The 16,733-nt window shown below is 53.4% G+C and overlaps 5 protein-coding genes across 5 annotated transcripts; 2 read left to right on the top strand and 3 right to left on the bottom strand.

Annotated features, from left to right (window-relative positions):
* Positions 1-1,638: 1,638 nt before the first annotated feature.
* On the top strand, positions 1,639-4,542 carry CTAM01_00862 (uncharacterized protein; the record flags this gene model as incomplete). Its single annotated transcript, XM_060516908.1, has 1 exon — positions 1,639-4,542. The coding sequence occupies one exon, from the start codon at positions 1,639-1,641 to the stop codon at positions 4,540-4,542; it is 2,904 nt and encodes a 967-aa protein (XP_060388370.1).
* Positions 4,543-5,357: 815 nt separating this feature from the next.
* CTAM01_00861 (ribosomal protein L19) lies at positions 5,358-8,833 on the bottom strand (the record flags this gene model as incomplete). Its single annotated transcript, XM_060516907.1, has 4 exons — positions 5,358-5,980; positions 6,038-6,694; positions 6,747-8,691; positions 8,780-8,833. 4 exons carry the CDS (start codon positions 8,831-8,833, stop codon positions 5,358-5,360), a joined length of 3,279 nt encoding a protein of 1,092 aa, XP_060388369.1.
* A 1,128-nt stretch (positions 8,834-9,961) lies between these two features.
* CTAM01_00860 (haloacid dehalogenase-like hydrolase) lies at positions 9,962-10,576 on the top strand (the record flags this gene model as incomplete). Its single annotated transcript, XM_060516906.1, has 1 exon — positions 9,962-10,576. One exon carries the CDS (start codon positions 9,962-9,964, stop codon positions 10,574-10,576), a length of 615 nt encoding a protein of 204 aa, XP_060388368.1.
* A 755-nt stretch (positions 10,577-11,331) lies between these two features.
* Positions 11,332-13,042, bottom strand: CTAM01_00859 (uncharacterized protein; the record flags this gene model as incomplete). Its single annotated transcript, XM_060516905.1, has 4 exons — positions 11,332-11,919; positions 11,975-12,506; positions 12,558-12,715; positions 12,767-13,042. 4 exons carry the CDS (start codon positions 13,040-13,042, stop codon positions 11,332-11,334), a joined length of 1,554 nt encoding a protein of 517 aa, XP_060388367.1.
* A 1,628-nt stretch (positions 13,043-14,670) lies between these two features.
* Positions 14,671-15,858, bottom strand: CTAM01_00858 (uncharacterized protein; the record flags this gene model as incomplete). The annotated part of the gene is made up of 2 exons (XM_060516904.1): positions 14,671-14,994; positions 15,664-15,858. The coding sequence occupies 2 exons, from the start codon at positions 15,856-15,858 to the stop codon at positions 14,671-14,673; spliced, it is 519 nt and encodes a 172-aa protein (XP_060388366.1).
* Between the last annotated feature and the right edge of the window lie 875 nt (positions 15,859-16,733).

The following is a 16,733-nucleotide window of genomic DNA, read 5'->3' as shown; positions in this document are numbered from 1 at the left end:
ATACAAAGAAACCCGGTCATGCAGAGTTGCGGTGGGAAAGAGGCTGGCGTGGGAAAGTACCTCTTCCGTACTGTGGTATGGGAGGAACAGAAGAGGGGGGCCGAGTCGCTCGAAGTTGGCGTCGGGCCAATGGGATACTTCCGCTGGATGCCAATCGGGGCTCCGAGGACGCGGAGCTTGCAAGGATACGCGGGCGGGGCCTCACGCCGACCACTTTAACCCATGGCAGGCAAGCAAGACGAAGACGCGTTTCTGGCCGTCGACATCCAATCACTCCTGATCCTTGTATCTTTCTTTTTCTGCTGTCTCTTCCCCCTGCTTCTTGGTCTGCTGGTCTGCTCTCGCGCCTGCTGTGGGCATCCATCCCGTCGCCTCCCAGGCAAGTTCCCATGCTGCTATGGAGGCCTGCAACGGGCCTGGCCGGTTAAGATCTTGCGCGGCAGAAGCGCCCAAGCAGCACAGCAGCTTTTCAGGTTCGCTCAGGTAGCTTCAGACTGACACTGATGCCCACCACATCAGAGTGAGAGGCGTCCACTGGGCCTTTGTGTATTGTACGACATGGCGCGCAGCATGGGATATCCATATGCAAGCGAAATCCTACGACATCAGGCACACCAACCCACACACACACACACACACACCTAGAGCACTTAGTCACTTAGTGTTATGCCGCATCATAGCTTGAATTGCCGCCATCTAAATGCAATTCACACCACGGTTTATACGAATACCCAGAGCGTTTACCTTGTTCTAACAGATATCAAACGGCAGCCTTAGGACAGCAGCCGAGAAATCAAAGACCCCTGCAACCTTTTTTGAGTCATTCCTGCCAACTTGCATAAGCCCACTTGCTTCGCTAATACACTGTGACCTCGAGCAAACGATATCCGTGAACCTGAGCGAAGCTTGCCCTGCTGCTTTAACTCATGTTTCTCTTCTCCACCTTTTCGCATGCCTCGTTCCTAATTACCCTTCTCCCTCGTTCCCGGTTACTTGTCGCGCATTTCCTTTCCAGTGCTGTTCCAGGTTCCCACTTCCTCCGCCTCGATTAGCCCATCCGCACATCATCCAACGCCAGGTCCCTCGGTCGTGCTTGTGCTGCCCAATCCAGTAACCGCCTCACTTTCTATCAACAACATCTCCCCCACCACTCAATCGTTCGCCAGTCTCGTCCGCCTGCTGCATTGCTCGATTCGTGCATTTCTTCACCAAGCCGGCGCATGCAGATATAAATAAGACGAAGCTTCTCGCGAAACCGACTTCCCCCTTCCCGATTTGTTATACATCTATTCCGTCGCGGGTGCGTGCTACGGCCTGAGGGTTTCCCCAGTTGGCTTGCGAGTGCCAGCTTCAATCCAGGACATAGCTCCTATTATTGGACAGAGGACAGAGGGCTAACTACCACAGCAGCTGCAATGTTCTAGGTCTCTCGGATTGCGACCCAGCTGGGCCCTGGTTTGGGCCGCGTAGGCATTTCCTTCGTCTCGTTTCAATCAACTTCCTCCATCACACCGACACCGACCTACGATACCAATATCGTCGACCTCACATCCCAGCTCACCGGGACCCAAGCTCCCGCGCCATCCCATCGCCGTCCGAACATCCCCTCGACCCCCCTGATGAGCATTGCTGCCGCCGATGGCAACAACACCTTTTGATCCCCCTCTGCCGGGCTCTTCATTTTTCGACATCTACAACGATGGCGCTGCCCAGCGCAACCCTGTCCAACTTCCTGGAGGAGCATGCAATTATGTGGATTTAACACCTGGCGCCAATGGAGCAAAGTGCGGATGCCGTCGATTCTGGAGTCGCTTCGCCGCCGGGAAGGCGTATACAGATAGCCTGGGATCTGATAACTCCGTCTGGTGCATGTGTTCGCATCACGCCTGCTTCCACGATGACGGACGCGCCGCGAGCGAGGCTCCAGCACCCGCGCCTGTGCCTGCGATTCCGCCCACGCCCACCACCCACATTCCTCGCCAGGAGAATGAGAGACCAAGGATGTCCAGGGAACCGCTTAGCCCGGTACAATTGCCAGATGTGTCGTTTCGTGTGCCCACCGGATACCCCCCGACAATGGACTTCATGAACCTGGATACTGCCATGGCTATATCTCCGAGCAAGCCCGAGGAACCAAGGCCCCGTCATATGGACCACATTAGCCAGCGCCCGGAGTCTACTTTACAGGATACGTTAAGCTGGGGCGACTTTATTCAGTCTCAGCCCGGAAATGGTTCTACTTCGTTACCGCCAATACCAGTCCAATGCCTAATGCAGTCTCAGCCCAGCTCGACAACATCTTCCAGCCAGGCTCGCTATCTTCGTCCGTTCTCTGGGAAAGGTCTCCAAACACTTAGTGGTGTTGCTACTTCTAACATGCAATCTCTACGGAAGGACAGACTCCAGGATATCGTCACTTCTGTCCCACAGGACCAATCCACCAAGGACGACGCCAGCGCTATGATTGTCCACAGTGATCATGGTGCAGACACTCCGAGGGCTCTGTCTCCCTGCGTCCGGAAGGAGAATGCTGTTTTTGCCGGGCCTTCTCGCGATACATTTCGCCATCTATCGGATACAGTTCAAGGTCACGAACACCGTCTCGAGAGACTCGAGAATGTTTCATTCTCCGCTGCCGGGCACGATGAGTGTCATGAGAAGCATGACGCCACGGATCTCAGAGTGACCGACCTTGAGGTTCGCTTCGAGGAAGTGGAGAAGCTCATTAATGATAACGGCAGTGTTGTAGGTCGCCTCGCCGACCGACAGACGTTTGACGAATCTACCAACAGCGTTGTTTCAGTCGCTACAAGTACGACTACCGCACGAGCTGGCCATTCTGGCGAAATCTTCAGCCAGATCCAGACGCTGCAGTCTCAGATCCTCCAACTTCAGTCGCAGCTTCCCACACTTACCCGGCCATGGGAGATTGAAGTCGTGTATCTGCCTTTCCCATTGAGGAGGGTCTGGGTGGAGCTCCAGGATTTCAAATCCGATGGCAATTCGAGCTTAGATGAATGGACTCAGATGCCCAACACCATGAGCTCTCACACACTCAGAGCACAGTCACCCTTCTGCGCAGAATGGGCTGATCCTGGACATGACTACGCGTGGTTGATGGCAAAGGCCTGTAGTCCTACCAGCATCATCAACAGCAGACTCAAGAGCCGCGGCCTAGTGCGAACTATATCTGTCAGAGGGTCAGACGCACGAAGTGTCCAGGCAGCGATCCATACTGCGTTCGGCACCGCCTTCACCGAACTTTCTGGCGGTAATCGTTCAGCCTCACGTCGACGCAGCCTCGACAATAAGACAAGTCGCTTTTTGGGCCTGCAGCAACCATGGGTACCGCTCCGCAAGATCCACAAAGACTCCCGCCTCCGGTTTTTGACGCCGGCAGAGATGGTAACGCCTGCCCTCTGGGACGTGTCGTTTCTCAACTCTGTAATTATGCGATCATCTGAGCCGCGTCTGTTCATCACGCAGCCTGAGGCCTATCTCCAAGATCTACCATCGTATGAGAGCGGCTGGAGTTGGCAACGCCTCCGCGAAATGAGCCGTTTCTACCCCGATTCTCAGGCTACTCAGGAGGTCCCCGAAGCCGACGCGAAAGAGGACCACTGGACGTGGAATGACCATCTCGACGAGACTGTGAGCGCGCCAGCTTCTCTGAGTATGCGTCAAGCTGGTCAGCGAGTTTCGGCATCCCCTTCGCTGCATCATATTGCAATTCAGTCTTCGATGCGATCATCTAGTCCCATGGCAGCCCGTGGGCAAACCCCTGTGAGAGACGGAAGGATTACAAAGCCACCGTACATTCGCACCGCCTCGCTTCCTCCCTCAGTCCCCGCCAACATGTCGCCGTCGCAGATCAAGCGCCGTGTATCATCATTTGGCCAGAGGGCAGCTGTTCCAGTCCGACCCAACCCTCCCAACATTTCGACTGCTTACAAGCGGCGCCGCACGACTCGTTCGCCGAGCCGCCCTCTCAACACCCCTCGATGGACAGTATCGCCAAGCCCGATGCCCGGTGTCATTCCCTCTGATGAGCGTCACCCGTCAACCCGTGGCATCACGCCCCATTATTATGCGACCCCATACAGCAACGCACCGCTAGGCGAGACCCGTCCGCGGGGTACGGGCGTTGTGGTGGATGATTCTCCCGCCGACGATGACGAAAACCTCGATCCGGATTACGGAAGCACCAACCCTTACGACGATGACGACGACAGCGACTACAGCATCGAGATGGTAGCTCACGTGCCACCGGAGCGTGAGGGTGACTCATCGTTCTCGCGGCAGGTCCATCTGCCTGAGGATGAGCCTTGGCCCGGCATCGAGGACCAGGAACACATGTCCGACGGCGAGAATATTGACCCGCTCTTCTCGCCGACGATCGAGGACGACGTTCACTCGGAGGTGAGCAGCCAGCCATCCGAGTATCCTAGCACACAGCGTGGCTGGCAAGTGCCTGGCGCCGACGAAGGCGTAGGCTTTCGTATCCACGAAGACGCCGATCGGATGCAGCATGGCTGGAACTAGGCGTTATATCTGATGCTACCATGGTTCTATATACGTTGCTATTTGTTTTATTTTTGACGAAGATGACGCAGCGAGTTTGGGTGTCCAAGACTGTTTTTCCAAACAGTGTACGTGTGTTGTTGTGTCTATTATTCGGCGTTTACAAGGCGACTTTTTATCTATGGCATGGCGTTCAGATGGCGTCAGGTTGCATGCTTCTTTCGTCCCCCTGGCATCTGACGATCTATGAAGGCTCGATATGTAGTGAAAGTCGGCGACGGAAAAGAGGCTCATCAGATTGGGTTGTCAGGTAGAAAAGACGGGAAAAGCGTCGTGCGTTGCCGTCAAGGACATGATTGATGCCATGCCTAGCGAGCTGGGATAGCTCGCAAATCTACACTTTTCTTGTTATTGTACAGCTAGAATAGCAATGACTCCAATACTACAATACAACTAAATCACATGATATCAGAATCGACTAGCCGGTCGAAGAAGCATGATGGCGATTTTCAATTGAGAGACAGCTGAGAGTGGGTTTAAAAGTGTTCAATGACTACTACTACGACTACTTGTATGTGTGTATGCCTTGTAACCCATGCTCTCGTCGCTCTTGAGCCCAAAAGCCCCTTGGAAGGTATCCCTAGTAATATATGTATATAGTGTTGGAACCAAACGCCATGCCTGTTTCGTCAAGTCAATCAGTCAGTCAGTCCGTCCAGTCACCCCTTTTTGTTTGGTTCATATTCACTGTCTCAATCTCTACTGCGAGCATGCCACCGCCACCTCTCTACCCAGTAACATCCTTTTCTTCTTCTATGTATATTGGGGAACTTTTTTTACTGCAGCAAGAGCGCTTCCGTGTTGAGCACGCCAAAGAGGTTCTCAATCTTCCTCTGCACGTACTCGAGCTCCTGCGCGACCTGGGCCGTGACCAAGGTGTATGCGTACAACAGAGCAAAGTCCTTCTCTTCCAACACCACACCATTCTTGGTAATTTGGTTGTTGTTGTTGCTACTGCTATTGTTGCTGCCGACATTGCCGTTTCCGTTGCCACCCTCCTCCTGTCGCTGCTCCCCGAAGTCATTCCCAACTATGGGAGAAGGAGGCTGGTGCTCCTTGCGGAACTGATAAATCTTGCCCAGCAGTCGGTCCTTGTTGCCCACCACTGACGGGATCGCGTCGGTGAGCGGGTACTCTAGCATCATGGAGCTTGCGAGCACCTGAAACACGTGGCAGATGCGGTCGCAAAGTTGCGCGCGCTCTGGTGCCGTGTACTCGAGCAGAGCTCGTTCGCCTGCGGACAACTGCCCCCGTCTGGAGGTCACGAGCCGCATGGCGTGGAATCCGTCGAGAATCTTGCTGGTAGACTGCATGATGCGGCCGTAGGCGGCATCAGGAAAAGGGCCACGAAGTTCGAACTCGCTCTTTGCGGAATTACGCAAGGCTTCAAGCTTGAAGGCTATTTTCTGTGTCAGCGGTATGCGTTATGCTGGAGTTTAGGGAGTAAGTCTCTTACCATAGCGTTGCAGTGCTTGCTCTTCTCCGGCTTTCATGTACGACCTCGTGTTGTCGCTTCGGAGTAGAATAGCCAACGGTCCTCTCTTCCAGATGAGGCCAAGCTGGAGATAGAGTACTGAAAGACCTTCCTTGAACTTCTTCCTGCCCGAGATGGGCCAGATTGCCCGGCAAACAAAGATACCCCATAGAATACCCAAAGACACCGCAACAAATCTGTGGTAGACAATTTCAAACATCAAAGGGTTGGAACCTCCCTCATCGTCATCGTCATCATCCACCTTTTGTGACAACGAATAGGCGTAGAGAACAGTGACGTTCCAGGCGAGAAGCGTAATCCTACCGAAGGGGGCATTGTTCTTGACGAGCATCATGTAGAAACTGAAGAAGCTGACCATCCAGCCCAGGAACGCGAGGACGACCCCGTTTCCTTGGCTGATGGCCCACGCCGTCAAGGAAAAGGTAGCTCCGGCAATGGTGCCAATAAACCTTGCAGTGCCCGTGGTGTTGGCTGCTCCGACAGTCATAGACGCGACAATCATGAAAGATAGCAAGCCCCACTCGCCTCGCCAGTGCTGATACGTCGGTCTTGTTGCCGGAATGAAGGCACATGCTGCCCAAAGCATCGCTCCAAAGCCGACTTTGACACCAAATCGGACTGCCCAAATCATTAGCTGTGCCTAAGCACTCTTTGAGTACCAGTCACTTACTGTCATCGCGAGCCAAAACCCTCAGACCCTTGAGAAGCTGCTGCGAGAAAAATCTCATAATCATGCTCGCGTTGGGAGCGGCATCCCAGCTAAAAGTATCTCTGCGCTTGATCATCGTGTCGGGAATACCCCTGGGAAGAGCCGATTTCCTGATGGCACGAACAGGCTGTTCCGGAGGCTCCATAGGTTGATGCAGCAAACGCTCAGTATCCATGCTGCTAGGATCGGATTCCTTGGGTTGAGCGGGCGAGGAAAAGTACTTCCAAACCTTCAGCCAGTTCCAGCTGCGGGAGCCCATCTCACGATTATACTTGAGTTCTTCCAAGGCTGTCAAGTATGCATCAATATCCTCTGCTACGTGCTGCAAACTGAAACTGAAATGTCCGCAGGCGGCCGCGACTTCCTCGATGTCTGCTTGAATCTTTTCTGACCTCGCTCGGCCCAGCTCGATACTAGTGTAGAGCTCTTGCAGGGCGTGAGTTCTTGCGTTGCTGTACAGCGCCATGGCGTCCTTTAAACTATGCTTAAAATGAGGGTTGACTGTAATCTTGGAGTCTGCTCCCTTTGCAAAAGCTTGCTCTCTCAGGATCTCCGAAAGAGTGTATGCCAAAGACTTCATCGAGGGGCCCAGCAGCGCTATGAAGAGCTCAAAGATCTCTGACGGTGAGCGGAAAGTAGGCAGTGGCGCCGGAGGGCCGTCTGGGGTTGCCTCAGGGCTTGGGTGGCTATCCAGATCATCGTCGTACTCGTCATCTTCCTCGATTGATGCCAGTGTCGCGAACCGATCCCGAGCACCCTTGAGGTATTGGGACATGGCGCGAGACAGCGTTGGTGAGAACACCGTGCTTCCGGGAGAAAGCTGTCCACCCATGGGATCCTGCGGCATCTCCTTGAGCAAGGCAAACTGCGTGTTCGCCGCGCTCCTCAAACCTCCTATGGCTTGCGAGAGTGATTCCAACGACTTGACGAGATTCTTTTCCAGGTTATAGATTTTCTCCCGTCCAAGAACCCAGTGTTCCAATTTTGACTCCCTAAGATTCTTCGTCATTTTCCCGTACGTCGTTTTGTACAGTCTCGCAACCTGGCCAAAGTCTCCCGACATGATCTCGTTCTCAGAACCATTCAGGAAGCCACGAGTAATCATCGAGAGCATGTCCGCGAGTGATACCGCGGCCGAGTTCATCGAGGAACGCAAAAGGGCCCGTGCCGACACTCTCCAGACAAAGAAGTTGACCGTTGCCGTGATTGTAATGCCTATAGCCAACATCTTAAGTACTTGTACAATCTTAGCTTCGGAAAAGTGCCCTTCGTGGATTGCTTCCTCTCTAGTGACCACAGCGATGATGGCAATCGAAGAAAGGGTACATCCCACATTGACCAAGGGGTTGTTCAGCCTTTGCTTCACCCACCCGATGAATCCCATGCCGCCGCCGATGCAGAACGTCAAGATGAGAACGTGAGACAGCGGGATGAGGCCGAGCTGGCCTCCTACCACAACGGAAAAGGCCATGGCGAGGCAGGATATGATTTCGGCATACAGGACGGCTATGGTGGCGATGGCGACGGCCTCGACCATGGAACCCCACGTGCGACTGGCGTGGAAATAGACCGTCAAAGTCGCGACGACGTGCTTCCCATCAGGCTTCCCCAAGAAAGCCGAGATGGGCGAGAGGAACGTCGCCATACTGGCCAACAGGTATGCCAAGGTACACTTCAGCACGCCCTTGCCCGCCGGAGACATGAGCCAGTCCCAGAGGTGCAGGGCACTGGTCTTGATATTATGCTTGACCACATTGAGAGACTCGCCCGTCGACTCGGCGGCCAAGAGGGATCGGTATCCGTTCACTTCGGGCTGAGGAATCTCGATGCTCGATCCGCGGAGAGAGAATTGGCGGCGGCTGCGTTCGCCGGTGCCTGGGACGATGAAGGTGCCATTTCGGAGCTTCTAGAATCACACCGTGCGGTCAGCCACGATTTGCGCAACACCAGCCAACAAGCTTCACCGAAAAAGGACGATAGCCGATTCAACTCACGCTCCGTTTCGAGGGCCGCCTAGGTGGCCATTGGTTGCTGTTCGACGAGCTCATCACGGTTGGGTGTTGCGCATCACCCAAATGTCAGCCGTGTTGGAGCAGTCGGTCTGGTTGCGCTCAGCAAGGGAGCTCGCAGAAGCTTGTCTAATAGAGGTTCGTTTTCTAGGTTGCAGCAATAGGGATGAACTTGTGGTGCCCTCTGGATGTTTTGTTGTACGTAAGGGAAAAAAAGGTAGGTTATAGCTGTCAGACATAGACAGACCTACTGCCAACTGCAAAGGCGTCTAAACAAAATTCCCAACGACCGAGCATCCGCGACACACTGGCACTGGTCTAAATTGCTGCAGGTTGGGCGTCGCCACATGGAAAGCTCCTCCCACCAGCAGCAGCACAGCAGACCTCTCTTGCCTCGAAGATTCGCGCCGACCATTCGCATCCCTAGACCCATGTCATCTGGCCGGCTGGGGTCCGGAATTGTGCAACATTTCAGTCAGTCAGCCGGCACTGTGTTCCCACTCCCCGAATGCCCATCCAGCCCAGTGTGGGGCTTTGCGCAATCGCCGCCTACCTATCTTACACTAGCTAAGCCCGCAGGACGCATTCCCGACTCGCGGTCATCGATCCGGTGCGGGTGTGTACGTACTCTTCCGTCTTAGTTGAGGGTTAAACGACTCATCGGAACAGCTCCTCGTGCTCCTCTATAGAAGGTATCGCAACCACCGCAAACTCTATCTCAAAGTCGGGAAATCCTGAGCGTCGTCTTTTGCAGTTGGTCTTAAGCTTTCATCAACACCAAATCTTCTCCCATGAAGAAATTCGTCTCGAGAATGGTTACACACGCTCCCCGGCAATTCGCCCCATTGAAGCCAGGCGCTGCAGCAAACTCAACTGCACCTCGACTCAAAGGCATTGTGTTCGATGTTGATGGAACGTTATGGTACGTGATCAGGTGTCTCATTGCTTGTAGCCATCATACTTTCTCATTCTGTATCTTATTCGAATCCCAACTTTGGCACCTCCGGCAAAGCAGAATCACTTCATCCTGAGCGGGTGGTTTTTCAGACAAGAGTCCATGAATTGCCACACATTTCACATCTTCACAAACTTATTAGATACTCTTACAAGCCGCATATATTTTCTTACGAAATTTGCTGACTAGCATCAAGTGAACCTCAAACGTACATGTTCGGCGAGATGCGTCAAGCCCTCGGCATCACAAAGAAAGTAGACATCCTCGACCATGTCTACTCCCTCCCCACAAAGGAGGAACAAGAGACAGCAATGGAGTCCATTCGCCACATTGAGCGTACGGCCATGGCATCTCAGGTGGCCCAGCCGGGGCTCGTGGAGCTCATGTCCTACCTCGACAGCCACGGCGTCCGCAAGGGCATCTGCACCCGCAACTTCGACGCGCCTGTGGCACACCTTCTCGGGAAGTTCCTCGAGGGGTCACTTTTCGAGCCTATCGTGACCCGCGACTTTCGTCCGCCTAAGCCAGATCCCGCAGGGATTCTGCATATTGCGCGAAACTGGGGTCTTGTCAAAGAAGCAAGCACCTCGACTGATGCAAAGGAGACAACCGTCGGTGATGGTAGTGAGTTGATCATGGTTGGGGACTCGATCGATGACATGACAGCTGGGCGAAGAGCTGGCGCGGCGACAGTGCTCCTTGCCAACGATGTCAATGTACATTTGGTCGACCACGAGCACACTGACTTGGTGATTCGCCGATTAGACGAGCTGATTCCTATCCTTGAGGATGGTTTTAGCAGCAGGGAGCCAGTTTCATCGACATAAAAGAGACGCAGGAGTAGGGACTAGACGGCAACTTGTCTGCTGTCACTTTCATATCTATTTAGAAAAAGTTCAAGAGAGTATAAGACACCATGGTCTAGACAAGCAGGACGAACTGCTCAATCGTTCGTCTCTGTCTCATTTGCATATCAGCCACCATTGAACCCATCCTCCAAGTTTGCTACATGAAAGGCTTTTTGTGTCGACATATCCCTCCTGTCTTGATCACGATCGATGATGAATACTCTCCACAAGCTTTCTAAAGACTTAACCGATATGCCTTCCCAGGGTGCGTGAAGTCCCAAAGTTCCCGAAGTCTGCAGGAGAACGTTGTCCATACATGCGCCGAGTGATGCTGATGAAAAGAGGGTAAGAAGCTTCCCTACGATCGAGTCGACACATTCCGCCGCTGGGACTTGGTGCACGAGGCTTCACCCCAGCTTTTCTACGCGTCTAGATGAAGGGGTCTTCTAAGCCGGCGACATTGTCATCACGACGCGTCCTGCGGCTTCTGTTATCGGGCATATCCATCTTCTGAGACGAGTAAAGCGGAGCTGATGCGATTGCCCGTTGAACCCGTTCGTCGATGCTGGTTGGAAAGCCATCTGGGTAGAAATATGGCAAGTTCTTGGTCCTTGGCTGAAAGATGGATGTGGCTGTTGTGGCGAAATGGCGCGATTTGATGCTCTGTTATGCAGTTGGTGAGCTTGGTGGGGTTGAGGCCCAATGCTATGTGTATAGTCGAAGCCCCCCTGCGACTAGTTGGAGGTGCCGTTGTACACGTCGCTTGCGTAGCTTCTGGGCGCCGGAGGCATGCCAAAGGTAGCTTGTCTCCGGTTCTCTCTTCTCGGATCATCAGGTGTGCCCTTTCGAGGAGGGGCCGGAGGTAGAGGTCCGCCAGGGGCCGGGCGAACAGGCAGGCTAAATGACGCGGCATTGGCGCTCACCGGACCAGCACTATTCGGATACTCGCCAACCTTGGGGATCGAGTTGGTGGTAACAATCCTCTGTCCCATCCCAGGATGGCCACCCGGCTGTCTACTGCTCATTGTGTTGAGCCCATTTCTAGTGGGAGAGCGGTTCGAGTGACTGGCGGGCTCTCTCGGAGAGATAATGCCAGCGCCGGCAATAGGAATTTCTCCTGAAGTAGGCGTATCCAGGGATCGATCGTTTCCAGAACCCCCGTGATATGTTGGGGAATCATTGGAGTTGAGCAGATCGCGTGTTGCTGGAGAAAGCTGGGGCGCCAAGTGAGACTTGCGATTGTCCCTCTCCATCATACCAACCGCCCACTCTCTCAGGTCTACTGGTGTTCTCTTGGCAGCTTGGACAAACGGATCACGGTCCTGGTGGGAAAAATGTTAGCGGCAAGGTTGATTCATATTTGGGGGATATGCTTACAAAGAGCTCCTGAGGAGTAGGCCGCTCGTCAGGAACCTTGGACAGGCACTTTTGAATCATGTCTTCCAAAATCGAAGGGAAGGCATCGCTCTTGGGTAGCCTGGGCGCAGGCTCGTGGACAATTTGCTGCAAAAGGTCCAGAATGCCGGCGGGTGCGCACTCGCCGTCCGAAAGTTGCTCGCTTGCGTTGAAGGGGAACTTTCCAATGGCCATTTCCATGATGGTCAGACCAAAACTCCACACATCTGACTTGACTGTGTACTTCTCGCCCTGGATTCGCTCGGGTGCCATGTACGTTGAAGTTCCCACAAACGTATCAGCAACAGAGTTAATGAGCTCTCCAGACACGCCAAAATCGCAAAGCTTGATGCTTCCCCTAGAGTTCACCAGAATATTGGATGGCTTAATGTCTCTGTGCATGATGTGATGCTTCGAGTAGAGGTAGGTCAAGCCTCCCAAGGTAGCCACGGCAATCTTTCCGAGAACATCTACTCGAACAGGCCCAAAGACCTTGGATACCCGATCCAAAGCACTGAGAGACACGTTAGCCAAGGTTGCTAAAGTATATCAGACACTCGCTTACCCAACGTCCATGTACTCCATACACATAATGACGTCGTTGTGGTCGTTCAGGAAGGCTCCGTAGAAGTTGACGATATACTCGGATGAGCAGCCGTGCATAATCTGAAGTTCGCGCACGATGCGCTTGCGCATCTCTTTCTTCGCCTCCACGTGGATGACCTGTGTTGGTGAGTACTTGACCTTCCGAGCAGGGCATCAACAATGACCAACCTTTCGTGCCATGACAGTTCCGGTAAGAACATGTTTGACTTTGCTGACAGTGCCTCCGTTTCCTGAACCGAGCTCCTTCAGAATTTCTAGGTCCTCTGGTCGCAGATCCAGCTTGTACTCGATGCCAATCTCCAGCTGTGCCGACTGGTCACCGCCGTCCTTATCGCGGTGACTGCTGGTCTCGGCGGTCGGTGGAGGCTTGGGTGCAGCAGGTGTCAAGGCTAGGCCTTTGACGTTCTTGCGCTTCATAGAGCGAGGCGCGAAAGGGTCAGCCATTTTGGGCTAACAGGTCTCCGTCACAGACTCGTAATCGGAAAACCGAAAGTGAAGATGGATAACGCCAGCAGTTACAACAACGAACAGGTATATGTCATGCCCTGTTCACGCTGTAGTAAATAGCCACACCCTCCAGTGTGTGTGTGGTCTCCTGCGCTGCGATTTAAGCTATGCTTTGCCGTCTCGGATCGTCAGGAATTGTGATTCGCGTGTTGGGTAGCGTTCGCACACGAGTTGGACTGGGTCGAATCGCTTGTGCCGAGGACAGATGACTGGAACCAACGGTCTCGTGTAATCAAATACCAAAGACTGGCTTGTCACTGTAAAGGAATCGAGCAATCGGGGTTGCGTCGGGAAACAGGAGGGGGGAAAGGCGAGCTGCGAAGGTTCGTTAATGCTCGGCGCGCCGAGGTTGAGTTTGATATCGCTTTGGCGGAAGAAGCGATGGACGATATCTGAGGTCGACGACTGCGTGTAAGAAAGGAGAAGGAGGAAGAGGGGCGTAAACGACTCGAAATTTATTGGTGTGATTGTTCTCGATGGCGTCCCCGTTTCGGCCAAGGTGGGGTTGGAAGGTAAGGTAGGGAGGCGACTCCGAGAAATGGCGAGGGGGGAGGGGTAGACGAGCAAGAAATAGGCAACGTGCTCCGTGTCGCTGGATAGGAGTAAATGAGAGGGCCTCGTAGAAGTAAACGAGGTTGCTCTCGATAGGTAAACGGGCGGAACGTGGGTCGCGGGTCAGGATGGTTAAGAAGAGGATGACGGGGAGGGGATGGATGGATGAATGAATGAAAGAGAAAGTAAAGCAATAGAACGATGGACCAGTTTCGACCGCTTGGAGATCAAGACGCAGGTGCAGTAGTCGACCTGAGAGGTGAAGAGTAATAAGTGGTGTCAGATCAAACAAAGGCTCGTTCTGCCACACAAACATCCAAAGTAGAACAGACCTGAGGTGCCCGGGTGTGATGGAGTGGGAGACCCCCCACTGGAGCGCAGTGGTACACCCAGTGGAGGGGGAAAGGTACCTAAGGTGATGGTGCCCAGGTGTCTGAAGTGAGGTACCTTACCTCCACTTACCCGTGGAAGGAGGACGAGGTGGCAGGAACAGCCCACAAGAATCACGGTCCAGTCCGGTCCCGTCCAGTCTAGTGTCGAGACGCAGGTCTCCAGCACACCCCGAGTCAACAAATGAGGGCTCAGAAATGGTTTCGGATCACACAGCGCGGCTGTATCTGTTTAAGACCTGAACCTGGGACCAACCGGGGGCGGCATCCCCTCCAGGTTCTAATCCGCGCTCTAGTAGCGAGAGCGACGGTTACTCGTCCGTGAAGTCTTCCAGGCCTTTCCCACCTTGGTCTCGGTCCGTCAGGGCAGGTTTGGTCACTTATGTCGTTTCCACTGATTTCCTTGCTGGCCAGCCGACGCTACGCTACATCGTTTCTACCTCGACGAGTTGAGACTGGACGTCTCTTTGGCTTCTTGGTTCGTCGGCTTCGTGGTTTTTTAGTGTTGCAGTTCGCTGTTTCTTTCTCTGCGACAATGGCGGATACGATACAAATGGAAGCGCCCCACCAACGTCTGCGGTACTGTATCCGAATAAGGCTACGGATACCTCTCCTTACCAATAACTACACTAGTAAAGCCAAGTACCCAGAGTTCCCAACGTGCCTTAGGTAGCTAAGGTCAGATGCAGAGTGGCTGGGATCAGCAACGGAGAACAACAAGAGGACCCAAACGGGCCACAGCCCAGCACTAGCCCGGGCCAGTGTTTTAGAGACGTCGAGACCCAGCTCCGGAGTACGGGATAGAGATGACTTGACGCACGTTTTAGAGCTACAGTAGCAGCAGAACGTGAGAATCCTCCAGGGGACCTTGCAGTTCCGTGGAGCCATCGACAACTCTGGGTTGGCGACTGACGGGTCTCTGGACTGGTCCGTCCAGGGAAGGACCTCCTATTTTACCTCAACTCAACGTAAGATATTGGATCCGTGATTCTTCCTCGACAGCACAGACTCAAAAGCCCAGAGCCCGCCTCGATCCACCTCACTCTTCCTATGGGGTACCTTACTCTACAAGTAAGTGTGTATACGAGCCGGGGACCAACGGCTATCCTTTCCTCTAGAGTCTACGCTTCAGCTTCCCATCAACATTAGCAGGTCGTTAGCGAACAAGGCGAAAAGACAATTTCGACTATGACTTGGAGAGGGCTACTGGTACCTTACTCTCTGGCCTGCCGCTGTATCCGCCTGCATTTGACACCATCGGTCCCAACCATTGCCATAACATGGCAGAGGCAACGCATTAAAAAATAAGCAGTACGGGAATGCAGATCTACACGCCAATCAAAGACATCTAACTGCCTCTAAATTTATCTACTCCCATCCGCTCCTACGACTATCTGTACCCTCCTTCCATGATGGCCCACAATTCATCCATTCACCATTTAAGAAGCCGTCAAGTCCAATTGCATCGCTGTCTCCGTCACCCTTTCAACCCGTCACTCAAGTCCATGACAGGGGCTAGGAGTCGTCTGGGCACTTCATATAAGCCGGTGGGCTGCCACGCTGGGTGTGATGGAGGCAACTCGAGCCAACGGTGGTGAGGCATTGAAGAAATCCCACTTTGTTCTGTACCAGGGCCTTGAGTCGCAAAATGGCCTGGTGTCTCAGTGTCTTGCCGCCCGCCCACATCGCCCCTCCCACACCTACCAACAAGCCTCGAATGTCTGAGTGTCTGGTCAGTTCTGCTTCCCGACAGGCTCCAGATGGCTGCCCAAGCGCGGGATTGTGCCATGATGTGCTGCATGATGGGTTCATGGCTTGCTAATTTGTCGCTGGCTGCAAAATGCGCTTCCCTGCGGCGCCAACGTCTGTGTCATGTTGACAGACGAAGATGAAAACTCTTGATAGGATCCTCCTTCGCGATTTCCTGTTTATGCTGCTTATGCCAGTTGTGATTTCGGAATAGTATCATAGAAGTAATATCGCCTAGGGTTGACAGATTCTTTGCATCCCTTCTGCCTCCGCACAACTAGCAAGTGACTGGAGTTTGTTGCATTCGTGAAGGAACAGCTGAAAAGAGTAGGACTACGCTGTTCGCAGGCAAGCCAATTCAAGCCGTTTAAGCCAAACGCTTACAGACTAACACAGGTTGCTGTCTACCCCTAGTATCGATCATTGCAAGAAGCCTCCCATTATTCAGCTGAGCTACTTGAGCTGGCGGCTATCCCAAGAAATAGTCACTGAAGCTTCATGATTCTCTAAAGGATGCTTGAGTTGATGCAGTGACTCTTCTCAACGAGACCGTGTCGGGTGCATAGAGTCATGAACGGCGACTTAGAATAGCGGGCTGTGGTTAAATCAGCCTAGGGTAGCTAGTCTTCGGAAATCTGGGATTCACATCGCGAGCAGGGGACGCAGAATCACTTTGCACGTGGTATCGCAGGTGGCATACCTTCCTTACCTTACGGAGTACAGAGTACCTAAGGTACAAGGATACCTATATTGCGGATAAACCGATAAGATAAGCGGCTCTGTCCAGAAGCCGGAATAACTATCACTAGCCACAGTGGACCTTCCGGGTCCGAGGCTGAAGGTCGGGTCAGCGAACGAGGCGCGCTGGGAGAGCCATTGGAGGGAGGTCCAAGCTTTCAATTATTCCAAGTGCAGGCGTGCTGGAGAGGCAACTGAAA

This window comes from Colletotrichum tamarilloi (assembly GCF_030869305.1).
Source record: "Colletotrichum tamarilloi strain Tom-12 chromosome Unknown Scaffold_2.1, whole genome shotgun sequence".
NCBI classification, from domain to species: domain Eukaryota; kingdom Fungi; phylum Ascomycota; class Sordariomycetes; order Glomerellales; family Glomerellaceae; genus Colletotrichum; species Colletotrichum tamarilloi.
Note: the sequence above shows the minus strand (reverse complement) of the source record. Positions and strands in the feature narration are given on the sequence as shown.